Below are 20,720 nucleotides of genomic sequence, written 5' to 3' on the forward strand. Positions count from 1 at the left end.
AGGGCCTGGGTACTGTCCCTGAGCTTTTACTTATTTATTTTTTTGCTCAAAGCTATCACTCTAACACTTGATCCACAGCACCACTTCTGGCTCTTTCTGAGAAATTTATTGGAAAAAGACTTTTCTGCCTGGACTAGTTTCAAATCATGATCCTCAGATCTCAGTCACCAGAGTAGCTAGGATTACAGGCCTGTTTCACCAATACCTGGTAAGCTGGGCATTCATAAGCATAGTTTATTATAATTACAGTAAATGTTTTGGAAAGCAAGATAGCAATCATTTGACAAGCTTCTACCTACGTGTCTAAATGTATATCCTCTTGGATCTGGGAATAGGGGTGTGTGTGTGCGTGTGTGTGTGTGTGTGTGTGTGTGTGTGTGTGTGTGCTCTATTGTCTGAGGCACACCTCCAATCCAGCTTTCTTTTCTTTTCTTTTTTCTTTTTTTGGCTTGTTAATTGAGACTTTTCTGCTTTGATTGGCTACAAACTGAAATCCTCAGACATTAGCTTTTGAATAACCAGGATTAAAGATATAAGCCACAAGTATCTGACAAACCTGGGATTATTCCTTCTGGGAATCTGCCTTAAAATGGGGAGGGAGGGAGTCTAATTAGAAAGTGCATACACACACACACACACACACACACACAACACACACACTCATTAGTTATTTTGTAATAATAAAAAATATGTAAAACATGTATCATGAGCAGTTAGACAAAGTACAGCCTATTTACTAGGTGAATAGATCTGTTTACAAAGAATCTGCCAACCCCTGAATATCAAAGCATATATGCAATCTGATGTGTATATATATATATATATATATATATATATATATATATGTAGTCAGTTGTGGGGCTTGAACTCAGGGCCTAGGCACTGTCCCTGAGTTTTTTCTGCTCAAGGCTAGTGCTCTACCAATTTGATCCATAGCTCCACTTCCAGTTTTCTGGTGGTTAATTGGAGATAAGAACTCACAGACTTTCTTACCTAGGCTGGCTTCTAACTATGATCCTCAGATCTCAGCCTCCTGAATAGCTAGAATTATAGGCATGAGCCACCAGCACCCAGCTCAAAACCATATTTGTAAAAACAGAAGCAACATATAAAGTCTTCAAAGTTCCAAAAAGTCCTAAGGGAAACTTGTCAAATTTTTGTAATGATAGGCATTTGTTGATAAGAAAAAAAAAATTTTTTTTTTTTGCCAGTCCTGGGCTTGAGCTCAGGGCCTGAGCACTGTCCTTGGACTTTCTCAAGGCTAGAGCTCTACCACTTGAGCCTCAGCACCACTTCCGGCTTTTTTCTATGTATGTGGTACCAAGGAATTGAACCCGGGCCTTCGCGCATGCTAGGCAAGCACTTTAACCACTAGGCCAAACTCCTGGCCCCATGGTGATAAGAAATTTAGAAGGACTTTTCTCTCTCTCTTTTTCTTGTCAGTTGTGGGACTTAAACTCACAGCCTGGGTGCAGTCCCTGAGCTCTTTTGTTTGAGGCTAGTGCTCTACCACTTTGAGCCACGGCACCATGTCCAGTTTTCTGGTGGTTAACTGGTGATAAGAGTCTCACAGACTTTCCTGCCCAGCTGGCCTTGAAACTGTAGTCCTCAGATCTCAGCCTCCTGAGGCCTTGAAACTGTGATCCTCAGATCTCAGCCTCCTGAGTAGCTAGGATTAGAGGTGTGAGCCACCCGTGCCCACCTGTTGTCACTTTCAGTCTCATCATAAGAATTACAGAAGTTTTCTAATAATAAAAAATAATAATATATACATTTTATATAAGGAAATCAACAAATACAGAGATACTATGTGGGATCTTTGGGTTTGTGAAATGTCTGAGAATGGGCAAACTCAATAGGTTGTCTCCATTTCACAAAAGGATTGGGGCCACCTATCATGTCATGCAGCTTACAAGTTCCTCCCTAGATGTTGATGTGGCCTGAAAAAATCACTTTTCCAGGGTGCTGATGTCCTCAGGAAATCACTGCCATATACTGGGGCCAGAGGACTAGGGGAAAACCAGACACAATTGGTAGGAATTAAGCACTTCCTATGCCCAGGCACTATTTTAGTACTTCTTATACCTATAAAAGGTATAAAGCCCTTCATCAAAGCCTTTCATAAAAGAATCTATTGTCTTATGTTCTTCCCCTCCCCCTTCTCTTTTCACCTTCCCACACAAGACAAGAGGTCCTTTTAGGAATAGAATTTGATTTGGATGAAAGCAAAAATGGGTAGATCCGGCTGCTCTTTTATATAAATAAAGCTGCCTATGCTCCCTGAAGAGTTGACTTAAGGAAGTATCTTTAGGTAGTCGGAAGGGGGAAGGTTCTAGAAACAGAGCACAAGAAAAATCCCACAGTTCTTCACTCTGTGAAGTGGCTTGTTTGCTTTACAGGTTTCCGAGCATATTTGCTGACGTCAGCACCACATCAAAGTTTAAAATAATAGTAGTGAAAAGGAAAACAGCCCCTTTCTGCCAGGCAGTCCTGTTCTGCCAACTTCTGTACTCATTCTGAGTTAATAAACGTCCCAGAACCAGCCCCCTGCCATCCTGTGAGGAAGAAAAGCACAATCATTAAAAAAAAAAAAACCCACCAGGTCAGCTCATTGCCAGCATAAACCATTCAGACAAGTAGCATTTGTCATAGTCTAATGAGGATTTTACCTCTGCCTCTAAATGAAAGCTATCATTAACATTTGTGTTTACAGAATTGGATGGCTGTCTGAGGACAGTAGGTTCCTTCTGGTCCCCTCTAAATCATGCTCAATACCCAATCCAGAGATGTCTTCTGCATCAAATGCAACTGAAAAACCATCATTATATCAAGTAAGGTCTTTTGAAAACATCAATTTACAGAACAGCCTTTTAATTCTGGCTTTAGTTTTTTAAAAAAAAATCTGAACACACACACACGTGTTATATAATACCATGGCGATTGTAGCAGGGGCGTTTCTAAAAAGTCAGGTCAGAAGGGCAGGCTCCTGTTGGCCATTGAGGATCCTGGAAGCGAACAAGCTTCTCCACAAAGTAAGGTCTCTTAGACTATCTTCACTTGTCTGGTTGAAACTGGAGTCAGCCCTTTGCCAGCTAGGCTGAGAGCAGGCCCCTGCACCTTCCTGGCACCACACACACAACCCATTGTAGATATCTCAGCAGGACAGATTAGAGCCCCATTCCTCAGAAGTACAGCCCTCCCCGGGGATCCAGCCAGCAGACTCCTTCCAACAACTCCTACAACTGATAAGTTTTAATAGAAACAACCGGCACAATTACACCGAGTGCCCACTGGCTGTCTCGCTAGCTAGCTACGGAGGTGTCATGCTCACATCTCCTTTGACTTATGGAGAGCTGTTTGCCAGGCAACCGTAATTCAAGTCCTTAGCTCACTTTAATATACATTCACCAGTGCCTAAGTGCTGTGGTTAATCAACTTGCTCACTGGAGGTGTAGGATAGGATTGTTTTCTCTTTTCCTTTGGGGACCTTATCTGGTAAACCCTGATATTTACACTGTTTCAATTTAAGTTTGAACAAAAGTTACTCATTTCCAATCAAAGAAATCAGACTTGGGTACTCATGAAGGTCATGGTTAGTTTTACCCATGTCACTCAATTTAACAGTTCAACACTCTACAAAGATCTTTGCTTTCAAGTCTTAGCTTAAACCAGCAGTCTGCATTAAAACAGCGAACTTAGATATCCATAAGGAGTTCTGCAACTTCCTTTTTTTGTGAAATAACAGTGAATCAATGCAGAGACAGTATAAACTGAAGGACAACACACCTGCCTTTGCAGGAACAGATCTCAAAGTGCCCAGATTAAATTTTAACCATGGATTATGTTTGCCAGGACTTCATATCTCAAAAGGGTTAGTTATGTTTGGCGTTTGTAATAATAAAAGGTTGTTTTGGAAAGAGGGGGTGGGAAGAATCCCATTTAACACATTCTCTATAGGAGAAAATAAGAACTAGACTTCAACAGTTTATTTAGCCTTTGAAAGAAAACAAAAGGCAAATGAGTTAGCAGATGGGTAATTCCCAAATCTGCAGAAATGTAAACTGCCAGAATCTCAGTGCCTATGGGTTTTTAATCAAGGATGTTAAGCAAGGCTGGGACCAACACCAGGGCGTCCTCTTTGGCTAGTTTTAACACGTTTACAGTCACAATTAACATTCAAGGAATTTCCTTTTCATCCAAGTGTTTCTTTTAAGAGCGCTTTGTGCCACAAACAGTTCTAGTGGCAATCAGTCCTTCCCATACAGAAGAATAGTGAAATCTCCTTAATACTTTTTGAAAAATAGGCTTGGACCGCGTCTGTCTCCCTGGAGTGTTGGTTTCCTATATAGGAAGGTTCTCACCTCCTCACTCCACACCCAGCTGCCTACTCTCTCCCCCTCTTCCACACTCACCCCGGCGCCAGAGCATCACACAGCCAGGCAGGTGTCCCTACCGTTCCGGTGCGAGCTCTGCGGGGCGGGCGGGGCGGCGCGGGCGGCCGGAGCTCTGGGCTCCACACCCCAGCCAGATTTCACATTCCCTGAGTAGGTCCGACCACTGCGTGCGGTAAGGGAAATGGGTAGGTCTCGTGTCCCTCCCTGCTTTTCCTTACACAAGGGATTCGCACACTGGTACTGAGTCCGAATCCTGGCTGTGCATGGAGCTGAGCCCTGTGTCGGAATCCTCATCATTGCCAGGACAGCTTTTAGCCAATCCCCGGGCCTGGTCCACCCACATCTCCGCGCAGGCGGGAGTCCGGGATTCCCGAGCCGGCCCCACCGAGTCCGGGGCCCCGTCCTGAACCAGGGTCTGCTCCAACGTGCGCCAGGTGTGGAGAAGGCCCTGCAGCTCGCGCTCCTTGCTGTCCCACTGCTGCTGGCTGTAATCCAAGTCCGCCTTGACGGCCTCCAGGTCGGTGTTGAGCCGGAGCCCGATGTAAAGGCTGGTGCTGAGCTGCGTCCGGACCCGCTCCTGCTCCAGCAGCAGCTCGCCGTCCGGGCCGCTGTCGGGCTCCGGGGGTTCCTCTCGGGCTGCCAGCTCCTCTTGGCGACGCTGCATCCACCTCTGGTTGAGCTCCTCCTGAATCTCGGTGGAGAGGTGCTCCAGCAACTCCTCCTGCTGGGCCCGCTGTTCCTGAAGCTGCAGCAGGTCGTCGCAGCGCCGGGCCAGCTCCTCCAGAGCGGCCGCCTGCGCCTCGCCGTCCAGGGGCGCCCCCACCTCCCTCTCCGACCTGGGCACCTCCTCGGGCTGCTCTCCCGGGACGCACCCGTCGAACTCGATGCCCGCCCCCACCAAGTAAGTGTCCTGCACGTAGTTGACCCCATGGCGCCGCATGCGGTCCAGATGCACCTTGGCCTCGTAGCGATCGATCTCGCGGTCCAGCTCCCGGAGCCGCTGCACCTGCTGGCGGATCGTGTGGTCCTGGGACAGCACCAAGTGCACCAGCGTCTCCATGCGCTCCACCGCCGCGCTCTCGGGCGGGGACGAGCAGGACGAGGCGGTGGACGACGAAGTGGACGAACCGGGCGACGACGGCTGCTGCTGGCGCCGCCGGTTGAGCTTGGCCAGCTTGCGGAAGGCCTTGCGCACCACCCGCCGCTGCTTCTCCTGGGTCAGGGCGAGGCTGGGCCGCGCGGGGGCTCCCCGGGCGAGGCAGGGGCGCTCGCGGCTGAGCACCACCCGCGCCTCGGCGCTGCGGGGCCCAGAGTTGGGCAGCGACGCCTCGCTGCGCACCAGCACGAAGCGCACGTTCTCCTGCTCGTCGCCCCAGGCGGCCCAGAGGCGCAGGATGCGAGTCTTGTTGGGCAGGATGCGCTCAAAGCCGCGCCACTTCTCCACGATGCAGTAGCACTGCGGGGGCCCGCACAGCACGCCCTGCGGGGGCAGCGACTCGTCGTCGTCCTCCTCGTTCTCGTCCGGGGGTTCGGGCAGCCCCCCGGAGCCCGGCGCGTCGCCCGTCAAACCCCGTCGCTGGCTTCGCCGCTGCCTCCGTCGCCTCCGGCAGCCGTCCTCCAGCAGCACCCGCACCACGTCCGAGCAAGTGGTGCGGCGGGAGAGGCCGGACACCAGCTTCTCCTCCTGGCAAATCCACACTGATATCTTCTTCTCCGATGGATCCATGGCGCCACCGGGTCACAAGTGGCAGTTTCGGCCGGGTCCTGCTAGCTCGGCTGGGACAGCGCGGATGAAAGAAGAATCCGTGATCCCCGGGCGTCTCTGGCCGTTCTCCCCGGCTGCGCACCGAAGGCGGGTGTTGGCGCGGGCTGGAGCCACAGCGCACGCCGGGACGCCGGGCGCCAACGAAGACGCGCGCGCGGCCGGAGCTCCAGCCGCTCTGGCTCGGCCCGCCGTGCCCGAGGCCTCCGGGGTTTGCTCCTCCCCCGCATGGCTCCGCCCTCTCCCGCCCCCAGTGCCCAGACCTGAGGCCCCGGTCGCCGCGGGCCGGGCGCGGCGCCCAGACTCGCCCCTCCCAGTCTCGCCGCGCCTCGTCTGCACCTCGCTCGTGCTGCTGGCGGCGCTGAGTCCCACTTTACAGCTCTTTCGCGAGTCGGCACAAGGATGGGATTCAGGGGTCTGGAGTCCGCACTTCACCTGCTATCAGATCAGCCCCGGCTCCCTGACTCCCCTTTGGCATCTAGAGCATGTTGGTCTGACTTTCTGACTGTATCCGGCGCGACCCCGATCCTTCCGGGCATCTGGATTTGGAGAGTATATTTTGCATAGAGGGATAAACTGAGACATCCAAGGGGCTGTAACGAAGACAACTGCAATTGCGTGGCCTGACCAGCTCAGAGGTGTCAAGCACTGCGTCAAAGTGGAGAGCCTTCTAGTCTTCCCGGATGGACGGGAAGCCACGGTGAGCTCCAAGAGCAAGTGTAGTAGATGGCAGATGCCCTCGATTTCCCACAAACTTCTTGGCAGAGAAACACCTGATTGTAAGTGGAGTTTGGGGCCCAAACCCAAGATACAAGCTTTTACTTGTCCCCCTTCTATAAAGAGAAATCACCATGGCCTTTGATAACGTTTGTGGTCGTTTATTTCTTGGTGTGCAGCTGTGGTCCAGATGAGATAAGAGCCAAGTTTCATAACACAAGAAATCCAGGGCCACAGGCAAATGGCCTTGCTTCCTCTCCTGTTGATGGAGACTGTCATTTGCGTGTAAGTCTTGCCCTGAGCTTGCCCTTGAGAGTACAGATCTGACACGCTCACTCTTGCTTCAAGACCTTGGATGGATCAACTTGGCTTCTTAGATAAAAACACTTTTTGTTGATTTCACTGATTCATACAGTAAATATTTACCAAAATTCCACTTGGCTCTAGATCCTGTGATGAGGTCTGATAATGAACAAATCACCAGCCCTGGCCTGCAAGCAGCTCACCATCTAGTGGAGCTGTGTAAACAATTCCAACACAGTTTCTTCAGTGTTGGGCATCTGGTGCTAGGGGAACTTACCCCCATGTTTCAGTGCCATGGAGCCCGGACAGAGAGTGAGGGAAGGGTTTCCACTGCAAGTCCTTGGGCAAGACCCAAAGGATCATTGAGGTCTGCCAAATGGAAAAGAGATGGAGCAAGGGATGGAACTAAGTTAGGGTGGAAAGGGCTAATGTGCAAAGTCAAGGAATCCAGACATCATGGCAGATACTAGAGTGTAAGGAACGTAAGTGAAGTTGATGGCTGGACGAACCAGGAGCAGATCTGTGTGCATGCATTTGAGCTTCACCCAAACACTGAGCAGCTATAGTAATGGAGCCAAGACGGGCTACTTCCTTGCTAGGTGTGACCTTAAGAGACATATGTAATCTCTTTGAGTCTCGGTTTTCTCATCTATAAAACGATGTTAATAAAAGTATCCAAGTCTCGGTTTTCTCATTTATAAAACGATGTTAATAAAAGTATCCACCTAAAATGACGGGATCTAGTCACTCCACAATAGAAGTTTTACCAAACAGTTGGAAATCTGGGAAGTATATTCGTTTCCTATTGTTGTATAGTAAATTACTATAAGTCTGGTACCTTAAAATAACTCCTTTATATTACTTCACTGTTCTATAGGTCACAAATCTTGCTTGGTGGTTTTAGCTACTGTGTTTACAGTGTCCCATGGTGTCTACTTCCAAATTCACTCAGGTTGTTTCCAGAATCCAGTACCTTTTGGTTAGAGGACTGAAATTCCCATTTTCTTGGTGGCCGTCAGTAGTTTCAGTTTCTACAGTGCTTTCTCAGGTCCTTCTTTGTATAAGAAATTCTGATCTCCATTTTGTAGCCAGTAATGGCAAATAAAATCCAGCCAGTCCTCCTTGATTTCAAGTTTCTCTTTCTCTACCGATGGGAGAAAACTCTGCTTTTGAAAGTCTGCTTCACTAGGCAGACACACCTACATTATGTCTCTATCATTAAGCCAACTGATTAGTCACTTTAATTACATCTGTGGAGTCCCTTTTCTGTGTAATATGACCCAGGCATCAATGAAATGCCAGTGGTTGGAAATATGATTCCAGCTTAGAATTCTTCCTTCCATAGGGTGTGACATGATCAGCTTTTCCCTTTTGAATCTTCACCCTGTTGGCACTGGGGCCTGTAAGTGGGGGTCTAAGGTACGGCAAGGAGGCCTGTCCCATTTGTGCATGGGAGGGATGGTGACCTGCAAGGAGATTAACAACAGAGAGGACAGGACAAAATTGAGAACTAGGGAGGATGGAGAACAATGGAGAAGAAAGGCACTGATTAATGCCAGCTGAAGGGGTTTCTTTGTCCCACACATAGTATCAGAGATGTCTTACAACCTGGCCTAGCTACTTCCCCAATATGTTTGGCTGTCTCTTCCTCCTTTTCCTGTTACACATGCTGTAAGACAGCTTTGTGGTCAGCTGCCATCCCAAGTGGAATTTAAGTTCTTCAAGGGCAGAGGACATACTTATTTGGCTCACTTTTGAATTTTCTGCAGACTAGAATATTGTAGGTTTACCCAGTATTTGTTAAATAAATAAAACAAATCAATGAATGAATCCTACATTCTAGCAATTCAATACCTCACCAGTCTGGAACATGAACCTTAGTGCACTCATACTTTTGCAAGTTGTTTTCCTACTAACTGAGATCCCTCTTCCACAGCTCCTCCTTGTCCTTCAAAAGCTCAGAACAAAGATTGCTCTAAAAGCCCTTTCTTTTCTCTTCCAGAAAGAACTGGCTCCTTGCTTTTCTGCCTTCATTAATGCAGAAGTCTCAAGTGTTGTGATGCTTTTTTATCTGTTTAATGTCTCACTAATAGCCTTCAAGAGAATTCATGCATTGTCTTGCGTGTTGTGTTAGTCCTGAGTGTCTATAGTGTCCCACACACGGTACGCTTTCCATCTTCTGTGCTCTGAGGAACAGTGAGATGCATAATTAAGATGCTCCCTAGAGACAGTTTCTGTCTGCTTCTAGAATTCCCTAGTGCAGGACTCCATATGAAATTTATCCTGGATTAATTAAAGGACAGAATGATTGATGGGTCCTGGGAAGATTGAAGAAGGTGGAACTTTGGTAAATGGAAAAGAAAATCAAAGACCTCTTCAGTGGAGACATTTTGTGCACCATAATGTTAAGGTGAGAAACTGGGCTGTGGTTGTTCATGTCTACAGTCTCCGCTGCTTGGAGACAGGAGGATCACAAGTTCAATGCCAGATGGATAGTGCAGTGAATCCCCACGTCTTAAACAAAAGTTCAAGTAAATATGCACAAAGGCATGATCCAGTGTTCCAGAGGATGAATTCTTCAGATCACTACACCAATATTTGAGTATCAGCTTCTGTCTTCTCACTCAACACTTAGCATGACTAGACCTGTATGGGGTTTTCCCCACCTAACAAGCAAGCAAACAATCCGAGTTGGGTGTCTTCTCACTCAATTTAATTCTGACATTTATCTACCCAGAGCCAGCATCAGATCTCACAGATCAAGCCAAGGGCTCAGTCTGAAAGACTACTCCTGATCCCACTCCACTGCCAGTGGCAGGCCCTAGCTTTTATCTGTGCTTCTATCTGGCAGTCCACCATGGTTCCTACAGCTCTCTCCTGCAGTATGATTCATTTGCCAAACTGGTCCCCCAAACTTTTAATACCTGCTTACTTCCACTGATTTGTTGTGAAGGATATTATAACGGTCACAGAAGAGACGTACAGGGCAAAGTGAGGTGGGAAGGGTCTTCCATGCTCTCCTGGGAGCTGACCCTCCAGGAACCTCCAGGACCTCCATGACTTCAGCTAGCCAGAGATCCCCAAACCTAACCCTTTCGGGGGTTTTCTAGAAGCTTTGTTGTGTCTGCTGGATTGGCAATGTCAATGCGCCATTGCTACTCAACTTACTCTTTAGCCCCTCTTCCTTCCAAGGAGGGGGAAAAAGTGGCAGTGTTCTGAGCCCCTGGTTGGTTGCCCTAGCAGCCCTTCCCCCATCTTGACACATCAGAGTCTCCCCTTCCTTCTTCCCCTCCTCCCTATATGGCCCCCCAATGTCTCCTTAGCATAAAGTCAGTCATATTTGAAAGGGCTCATGAAAAGACTTTTGAACACTTCTGGGTCTACTTCAGGAATTAAGGACAAAAGGCCAAATGTTTTAACCAAGAAAAAAAATCTGATTGCTTTAAATCATTTAGGAAATTACAATGTCTGCAGGAGCTATGTACCAGGAAGCATGAGTGAGACTGGAGTATGTACAGTCATGTGCTGCATAATGACATTTCCATCAATGCCAGCCAGCAGGTAGCCAGGGAGGTACTATAAAATTATAAGATGGAGCTGAAAAATTCCTACCACCTCATGATGCAATAGCTGTGGTATCATCAACACAAAACGCAGATGTTTGTGGTGATTCTTGTGCAAGCAAACCAGCTCTGCCGCCATCCATAAAAGTTTAACGTGTACAAGTGTGTCTGGTATGTAATACTTGATAATGGTATAAGCAACTATGTTGGGTTTATGTTTATGGTTCATGCATTTATTCTCTATTTATTGTTATTTTACAGTGAACTCCTTATTTATAAAATAAAAAGAACTATGAAACAGTATGCTATGTTACACTGGTAGCGGCCCCAAATACCTCTTGTTTACCTCATCTCTTGATTGCATTCATTGTTTCTCCTTTGCATGATTTAATCTCTTGTACATCATTTTCCTAGGCAGGAGCAATAGCTGATTATATACATATTATACCCTCTGTGTGCAGTCCCTTATACCATTAGAGTTTGTGTAATACTCTGACGTCAACACAATGACAAGTCAGCTAATGCTGAATTGCTCAGAATGTAACCCTGTTGATCAGCAATATAAAGGTGTATATCATCATGCCACTGTAGTTACATTTTCTTGTCCTTGGTTTTCTCATCTAGAAAAAAAAGAGGATAATAATAGAATCTTCCTTAGAAGTTGCCATTATATGAAATGAAATAAGGTAAAAGTACCTGGTACTCAACAAATTCCCAATAAAATGTAGCTGGCTTTATCAGCAAATTTTATCGAGTTCCAGGTCCAACACCATATCCTGAGCCTGGGTGTATATTCATTTGTGAACTAGAAAGAATAGCATCCTTGACCTTGCCAAACTCAGTCAGGATGAGTTTGCCTTAGAACCAAATCTATTTAGTGTAGATTAGACTACACTAAGTAATAGATATAGCCAAACTTGTACATGGTTCAAATGCACAAAGATTTATTTTTTCTCTCCTGTAATAGTCAAAGTAGATGCCCTAGTTGATAGGTGGCTTTATTCCAGTGAGATAGGAACCCTAGTTTTATCCATCTTCTGGCTCCAGAATCCCATAGACCTCATCATCTACCTCTGGCTGAGGGAAGAATGGGAGAATGACACTGTTTTTCAAGGCTTTGGCCAAGAAAGAGGGACATCATATCTGCTCACATCTTATTGGCTAGAACTAGTCACATGACTTTCCTACTTTGGCTGGCTTTGAACCATAATCCTCAAATCTCAGTCTGCTGAATAGCTAGGATTACCGGCATGAGCCACTGGCATGTGACAACAGAGTGTAACTTTTAAAAGTGAGGAAGCTTATGTTGTCATGGCCAAATGTGGGTTCTGTAGACCATTTCTTTACTAGTGTCTGTCTCCTTTCTGTGGACCAAGCCTCTAGGGCAACTTCTGTGACTTTGTTGCCTGCACCCTGGAGTACTTCACACAGCCCAGCACTTTAGCTCAAAGGCTTCCACAGATGAAGATGCTCTTGGCTGAGGAGTCACAGGAGCATCTGCTTCGCAGGCAGTGATTTGCCTATCACTTCTCCTTTCTTTTGGAGAAGCTTTTAGAAGACACTGAAATTCTCCCAGTGTAGCAGAGCCCTTCACTATATCCTTCCAGGTAGGATCATGGTGGCATGTCATTTGACATGTTTTGTTTTGCTTTTAGTCATCTACCTAACATCTATGAGAGGTAAGACATAGCTCCCTTAGTCAGGAGGAAATGGAACTGAAGGGGAAGAGATTGGCCATCTTCCCATCTCCCAAAGCTCTGGGGAAGTTGGCATTTTGTTTGCAAAGGCTACCTGTCCAATCTGTCAGTCATGGTTCATAGCAGCTGGAACACCCTAAACAGGAACTTCCTCCCCTAATTATGTGGTGCCATGCAAAAATGGGACTAAATTTTACTGCCTGAATCATTTCCTTGTAATGATTAGCCCCAGAAAACAATCGAGCCATTTGTGTTTTCAGAAACTAATGTTTTCTCTCAAATGCATTCTCATCCGTGAGAATCAATCCCTAACTAGACTGAGCACTGGAATGGGACAGACATGGGACTCCTTAAAATCAGGTCAGAAAGCCACCTGTTCAGAAGAATATAGTGTTCATTAATCTGCATATTTTCAGACCCTTGTAAATCAGAACCCCTGGGAAAATGTCCAGGAATCTACATTTAAAACAATCTTCCTTGGTGATTCTTGTGGACCCTAAAGGTTGACCCTACTTGTATGGGGAGGAAAGAAAAGAGATGAGCATTTTACCAGTAAGAATGCTCTGTAGAGCTGGGAACAATAGCTCACAACTTTAATCTCAGGGGCTCAGGAGGGGATGATTGGGAGGGCTGCAGTGTGAAGCCAGCCTAGGAAAAAGTGAAAGCCCATCTCAGTTAATAAACCAGATGTGTTGGCAGGAAACTGTAGATAGGAGGATTTGAGGCTGATCCTAGGCAAAAACATAAGACCATAGTTGAAAAGCCAAAGGCGGTGTGTGGGGGGAAGAGAGAGAGAGAGAGAGAAAGAGAGTCAGACACAGAGAGACACATGGACAGAGACTAAAGAACACTCCTTAGCCATCATTGCCATAAATGGCAAGGCTATATATTCAGCCCATGCATGCACAAAAGGGTGAGAATAATATAGAACAGGTTTGAAAGACTGGCCTGGGGAGTGAAGGAGATAGTGAAGGAGAGATGGAGCAGAATAGGGGAGGAGCAGCCCATTCATTATCTTCTTTGGAATCTTGAATGGTTTTGTCAGAGTGCAGGTTACAAGGTGATAACGTGGAAATGCATGAGTAAGAGGATCTCAAGTAACTATGACTTCTCCAGTTCTCTGAAAAACATTCCACAGGATAGTTAGCATTCTTCATCTTTGTTCTAACCAAAGCAGGCCAGGGTCATTTCTCAAATTGTCCTGGGGGATGTATAATGCAGGCAAGAGAGAAGTCTCTATACAAAATGCCTATGACATCACCATTGAGGAATATGTCAAAAGGGGCTTTTGTCTGATTGGTTTTCGTTATCTGTTGTTACCCAATTAATGAAAGGTGATACTATTAATGAGTGTGTGAACGAGACAGTGTCTTCATTGCCACATTTGAACCATCTCCAGTTCGGAACAGAATAGTCCTGACTCAAGAGTGGCCTTTCTTCATTGTAGAGAAATACTACTCTTTCACTGAGTGCCCCACACCAAATTATTGTGTGTCAGCTGCTCACCACTCAGAACACAATATGAGGCCTGTGCTTGAGTTAGTGCTATTTTATATATGCAGAATGCTACTTTGCTTTCTCCAACATAGTTGACTATATTGAGAGAAGTTTCATATTTATGGATTTGAAAGGGTGATTGTTTTCATTGCTGGTATAAACTGCAAGAACTTGACAAGCCCTTGTAAGAAATACTGTTTAGAAGAACTTAAACTTGACTACGTGGAAACTTGGATGTAAATAACATTCAAACACTGAAACCATATTCCAGGATGTTCTGACCTTCCATGACTAAAGAAGAAACGGAGACATTTGTTGACTGTCGGATTGCCCTTCCATCCATCCGGGTAGAAAGAAAGACTGCAGGCTAGATAAGAAAAATAGGTTACACCTGGCATCCCCACAGTCTTCCCAGCTGGCTGAAGGTCTTCTTTGTTCCTTTCCTGAAGCAAGGTGTTATTTTCTTGGGACTGATGCTCTCAGTTAAACCTGGTTAAACTATAGTTCCCTTACTCTGATTTTGTGATTATGAGACCTATACAAATGCAAACCTAGACCACAATCAGACCCTTAATAGCTTAAATCTCTCTGAATAGGAAAGAAGTCACTTGATCTTCAGTAGGTTTTGCCCACTGGTTTTCTCTTTTGTACCTACCGTTAAGTGATGCCAGGATGAAATCACTGAATAATCAACCCATTTTTTTTAATACTTGAGGATATACACTGAAGAATTTTACAAGACAATACTGGGCCCTAAAAGTACTTCAAATGATTCAACAATTCTTTTTTTAAAATAGGCATCTATCCAAAAGAAATACAATCCTAGTCCTTTTTTAACATTTAAAAATGTATACTTTAATAAGTATAAAATGCATAAACAATTTGGCAAGCTTGTGGAGAAGCTGACCAAGACACATAAATTAGGAGATACAAGTGTCCATCTGTATTTTCTATATTTCATTTTCTCAGGATATTTATTAAGGTTGTTTAATATACAATTTTGTACTGTCATTTTGGATGTCCTTTATTGTAAAGATAATTCTTTGATGATAAACAGCAGCCTCAATGATTATTCTGGAACTCCACGTTGGATAAATTCCATTTCTTCTTGAGATACAAGTTTCCTTGAGATACAATGTTTTTAATATTGCTGCAGTATCTGGTGGACCCTGATGCATCACATCTGGTAATTTACTTCCTTTAGCATGCTGGGAGGCCAAAGAAAAGTGAGGTGGAAGCCCTGCCTACCTCAAAGCTTCCGACGTACTGAGGTTAGGATTGTCTCTTCTATTAGGGAATCTTATTAATGGAGTATGTGGCTTGACTACCTGAATGACCTGCTGGCAGACGCCATCTTGCTGCCCATCATGACCCTAGAAAGGGGCAGCTTCTGGGGCGCAAGCGAGCCGAGCCGTGGTGCTCCCCTGAGTGGGTTGTCACAATCCTAGTCCTTAAAAAAGTCATTTTGGGCTGGGGATGTAGGTCGGTGGCACAGCTCTTGCCTAGAAGGCACAAGGCCTTGGATTCTATCCCCAGCAAGCAAGAAAACTAACACAGAAATGAGCAAATTATTTTCATACCTATGTTTATAGCAGCATGATGTGTAATAACCGACCAAGGTGGAAGCAACACAGGTGTGCAGTGCTGTATGAGCGAAGAAAGAGGCATTCACACACACAATAGCCTGTTACTCAGCCTTTATAAGCAAGGAAATTCTGACACATACTTGATACACGGATGAACCTTGAGAACATCATGCCAAGCATAACAAGCCATTTACCAAAGAAAGACAAAGACTGTATGACTTATATAATGACTTACATAATTGCCTGGAATAGTCATAGAGACAGCAAGGAGAATAGTGCTTACCAAAAGGAAAAGAGAGAAGGGAATGGAGAATTATCACTTAATTAAGGTGGGAGTTTCACTTTCCTAAGTCCAAAAAGAGTTCAAGAACTGGACATTTACAATGCTTGTTTAGCAAGTAAACACACACACAATATGTATGTGTATATATGTATCTATCTATCTATCTGTCTACCTATCTATATCTATCTATCTATCGCCAATCATAGGGCTTGAACTCAGGGCCTGGGCACTGTCTTTGACCTTTCTCAAGGCTAGTGCTCTACCACTTGAGCCACAGCACCACTTCCAGCTTTTTCTATACATGTGGTACTGAGGAATCGAACCCAGGGCTTTGTGCATGCTAGGCAAGCACTATACCAGTAGGCCACACTCAGAGAGGCAACTTGGGCAATTCCATCTTCAAGCCAACACTGCAGAGTATATTTGCACTAAAAATTATAGTATAAGTTAATCACCTGGTGTGGTCTCTTGGTGGCTATTTAACATGACAACCTGTTTTACGGTAGACTTTTTTTCTATAAGTAGGCGTGTAACAGGGCCTTTACAAGTTTTTTGTTGTTGTTGTTGTTCAGAAACATTGATTCCTTTCTGGGGCCCACAAATTAACTAAAAGAAAGATAAGAGCTAGACACCCCTGCCTCTGTTTTGTAGTTGTGTCCATTTCCCTGAGCCACTCTTTTTTTGGTGGGTCACGGGGCTTGAACTGGGCGTGGGCACTGTCCCTGAGCTCTTCAGCTTAAGGCTACCATTCTAAACTTGAGCCAAGCCCTGCTTCCCATTTTCTAGAGGTTAATTGGAGTCTCGGATCCTTTTGTGCCTGGACAGGCTTTGAACCTTGATGCTCAGATCTCAGCTTACTGAGTAGCTAGGGTTATAGGTGTGAGCCATTCTTTTTTGTAGTCATCTGATAGCCATCTTGGAAGCTAGGATGGATCAGCCAGGAGACCAAACAGCAGGTATCAACTACTCTTATTGTAACAAGGCCTGATCAGTTCTGAGGTAAGGGATTGTCAGACCATCTGATGCCGTTTTTGACCATCTGTGAACATGCCCGTGAGTGGAGCCAATCCCTCTCTCTCTACCCCAATTCATTTTATAGCTGATATGTATACCCCAGAAGATGAACTGAAATGCTGTCTTCCGGTGGCTGTTCAAGGCCACATAATAGACTTCCTTCTTCTGCCTTCACCATGCATCTTTATTTGACATTTAAGACAAGTGTGTAGACTTGATATGGGGAAACCTCAGGGTTTGGGTCAGATTTCAGGAGTACACTTGGTAATGGTGAAGAAAAGAATTACATAGTAAACATATAACCCAAGGACACAAATATTTTCTTTTCTTTTCCTTTTTTTGTTGGTCATGGGGCTTGAACTTTGGGCCTGGGCACTGTCCTTGAGCTCTTCAGCTCAAGGCTCCTGCCCTATCCCTTGAGCCACAGCACCATTTCCAGTTTTCTGGGGTTAATTGGAAGTAAGAATCTGAGGTCCTTTTGTGCCCTGGCTGACTTTGAACTGTGATCCTCAGATCTCAGCCTCCTGAGTAGCTAGGATTACAGGCGTGAGTCACCACCCTTGGCTACAAAAGTTTTCTATCATTATTCATAACTGTTCATATTATACTTTTGTATAACTGGCCATTCCAGGTTACACCAACCTCACCGAATGAATGTGCTAAGACACATCACTAGGAAATAGGAATTTTTCATCTCCCTTAAAATTTGTATGGGGTCACTATTCTATACACAGACTGTCATTAACCAAATCATTGTATTTTAGCCCATGGTACAACTCTGTTGGTTTTCTATGCAGCTCCCCCTCCCCAAAAGGTTCAGATCCACCACCAAGAAAATGTGTTGCTTGACTCTGTACCTGCTTTCTCTCCTCAATTGTTAAGAGTCCTCATTCTGTATGGGAATCCAGCCAATGAGGAGGCCAACTGGCAAAGGACCTTGCACCACATGACCTAGGCCAACCAATCATTGCAGTCATCTCCTGGCCCAGTGATTGGTTCAGGGGTAGGCATGTAACTTAAGGAGGTGTTCTTACAGCAAATATGGGATTCCTGCTGATAATATTGGCACACAAATTTTCTCCTATACATGACTAAAGACATGTAGTCCTATGGAACAGAACAGCTAGAAACAATTCCATCACTAGAAAATTCTGCAAAGTCTGCCTAAGTAGAGACCACACCCAGAAAGTAGAGCCAAGAAACAGGGAGTGGTATATTGCTTCTGGTAAATTGTTTGAGCTGGGTCTGAAACTTCTAAAACTTTGTGGACCTTTCAGTTACATGATCCAATAAGGGAATCCCTTCTATTATTAAAGCCACGGTGAGCCAGCTGTTTAGCATCCTGTGCTAAGTGATTCACCATTGATTCCTATCCATTCCCCTCTGATTCTTACAGAAGAGGAAATGATTTCTCGAGAGGCTATCCTATTAGTTGAGAGGATTAGCCTGTCCAGGCCCTGACCTTTTTCTTTCTGCTATCTCAGCTATTTAACTGTTTGGGATGATTTGGCAAGAGTGAATAGAATTTAGTTCTCATTATTACTAGACGTTCATCAAATGTGCTCTGAAATCTCTAAACTGATTTCCCTAGTGTTTCACTTCTGGCAACCAATCCCATCGCTTTACAGCAGCTCTGTTATGGCCCTCATGATTCACTGGGGGAAAAAAAAAGAGAGACCACATATTATAGGGACTGTACTCCAGAAATGCCAGTTTGCAAGCAAGTTATACTCAACCGTGCGTGGTGTTCTGCTGGTTCCTTCTAAGCTTGCAGTGCCATCATTATCACTTCTCCTTTATCTTGCAGTAGAGCAGTCTCACTACCCTGTCATCCTGACTGTTGGGCCTCCATTTCCAGCTATAACTGTGACAATTTTCTTGTGTGAAGGGGTAGAAAAGGGAAGAAAGGCTGGGCATACACTATTTGAGCTATTAAGAAACATTGCCAGGCACTGGTGGCTCATACCTGTATCCTAGCTACTCAGGAGGCTGAGATCTGAGGATCATGATCCAAAACCAGCTTAGGCAAGAAAGTCCATGAGACTCTTATCTCCAATTAACCACAAAAAAGACAGAAGTAGAACTCTGGCTTAAGAAGCAGAGCACTAGCCTTGAACAAAAAAGGTCAGGAATAGTACTTAGGCCCTGAATTCAAGTCCCAGGACCAGATGAAAGAAAGAAAGAAAGAAAAAGAAAGAAAGAAAGAAAGAAAGAAAGAAAGAAAGAAAGAAAGAAAGAAAGAAAGAGAGAAAGAAAAGAAAGAGAGAGAGAGAAAGAAAAAAGAGAGAGAGAGAGAGAGAGAGAGAGAGAGAGAGAGAGAGAGAGAGAGAGAGAGAGAGAGAGAGAGAGAGAGGAATTTGAATAGGAAAGGGAAGGGGAAAACAAGGGGGTCAGAGAAGGGAAACAGGGACAAAAATAAGGGGTATCAATGTGAGAGAAGTAATGTACCTACTACCTGATGAATGTAACTGTACCCCTTACACATTATCCTACAATAAAATAAAAAAAGAAAGGAAGAAGGGAAGGAAGGAAGAAAGGAGCGAGGGTAGGAGGGAGGAAGAAAGAAAAGTAAAACAGAAAAGATTGAACAAAAAAGAAAAGCAGAACAGTAGAGTTCCAACTAGACAGGCAGGGTCTCACGGAAGGGCACCACTGGGGAGACTTAGAAGATTCCCAAGATCATTGGACAGCCCTATCCATTCCAAGACCCAATCAGAGGCTCCACACAACCTGTTCAAGCTCTCCAAGTGCCATTTAGTACTTCTGATTGGATGCCCCTTCGAGTGTGCAACTCTGGGGTCCAAACAATCTATTGATCATGTGCAAATCTTCCAGGGGCAATGGGCCATGACTGGAAACTGCTCAAAACCATGTCTTGTTATAGAGGGCTGCTCTAGGCCATGGCAAGAGACACAGGCCCTTGATGAAAAGGGGTACTTACTCCAATTGCCTATTCCAGGTTCTTTTTCTGCTCTCAACGCAATCCCAAGACAGAACCTGGATTTTAAACTTAAGTCCAACACCACCATATTTAAATTGTAAATTATAAGGACGAGTAGAAATAGAGAGAGGCAATGAATATTTCTGTAATTACATATGCACATATAATATGCATAGAAGGAACCACACATGGTCATTACAGTCCTTGTTTCTATAATTGGTCCCTAGACAGAGTTGATATTGCAACTTTCTCCTCTCTTGTTCTATGATTCCTAATGTCCTAAGGCAGGGCATTGCTGGGATGGGTACTTTACTTAGTATGATGACCTCAGCTCTTATTCCTTGGGGGTCTGAATTTTTAGTAATTCTGACTAATTTTCTCACTAAATCTCACTACTGAACCTGGAAGTACTAAGAGGTGCCCCTAGGAATCACTTGGGTTCCAGATGGAAATTCCTGTACCTTCATTGTGGCAGCAGTCCACAATGTCCAGTCCTGGGGAATCAGAGTCCACCACCACAACAGTAGAGTAACTTTATCTTCCTCTTTACTCTACTGATCTGAGGAACCTACAGTGGTTCAATCCAATGGAATCCCCAGCGTAAGTGTTCTCTTGGGCATTCACCCCTGCAAAACATCAGAACAGTTGGGTGCTGGTGGCTCACACATATAATCCTAGAACTACTCAGGAGAAAGATCTGAGGATCACAGTTCAAAGCCAGCCTAGGCAGAAAAGTCTATGAGACTTTTTTTTGCCAGTCCTGGGGCTTGAACTCAGGGCTTAGGCACTGTCCCTGAGCTTCTTTTGCTCAAGGATAGCACTATACCACTTGAGTCACATCTCCACTTCTAGCTTTTTCTGTTTATATGATGCTGATGAATCAAACCCAGGGCTTCATGCATATTAGACAAGTGCTTTACCATTAAGCCACATTCCCAGCCCCAGCCCCAGTCTGTGAGACTC

General features: G+C 45.1%; 1 protein-coding gene and 1 pseudogene across 1 annotated transcript; both read right to left on the reverse strand.

The window, feature by feature from the left end:
- Positions 1-3,566: 3,566 nt before the first annotated feature.
- Rassf10 (Ras association domain family member 10) lies at positions 3,567-6,318 on the reverse strand. Its single transcript, XM_090348956.1, has one exon. The coding sequence runs from the start codon at positions 6,118-6,120 to the stop codon at positions 4,609-4,611; it is 1,512 nt and encodes a 503-aa protein (XP_090205082.1). The 5' UTR covers positions 6,121-6,318; the 3' UTR covers positions 3,567-4,608.
- Positions 6,319-14,946: 8,628 nt separating this feature from the next.
- On the reverse strand, positions 14,947-15,302 carry LOC150053160 (alpha-ketoglutarate dehydrogenase component 4 pseudogene; annotated as a pseudogene).
- Positions 15,303-20,720: the final 5,418 nt, after the last annotated feature.

The sequence above is a fragment of the Megascapheus bottae genome, chromosome 16 (assembly GCF_031878675.1).
Source record: "Megascapheus bottae isolate mThoBot1 chromosome 16, mThoBot2.hap1, whole genome shotgun sequence".
Classification (NCBI taxonomy): domain Eukaryota; kingdom Metazoa; phylum Chordata; class Mammalia; order Rodentia; family Geomyidae; genus Megascapheus; species Megascapheus bottae.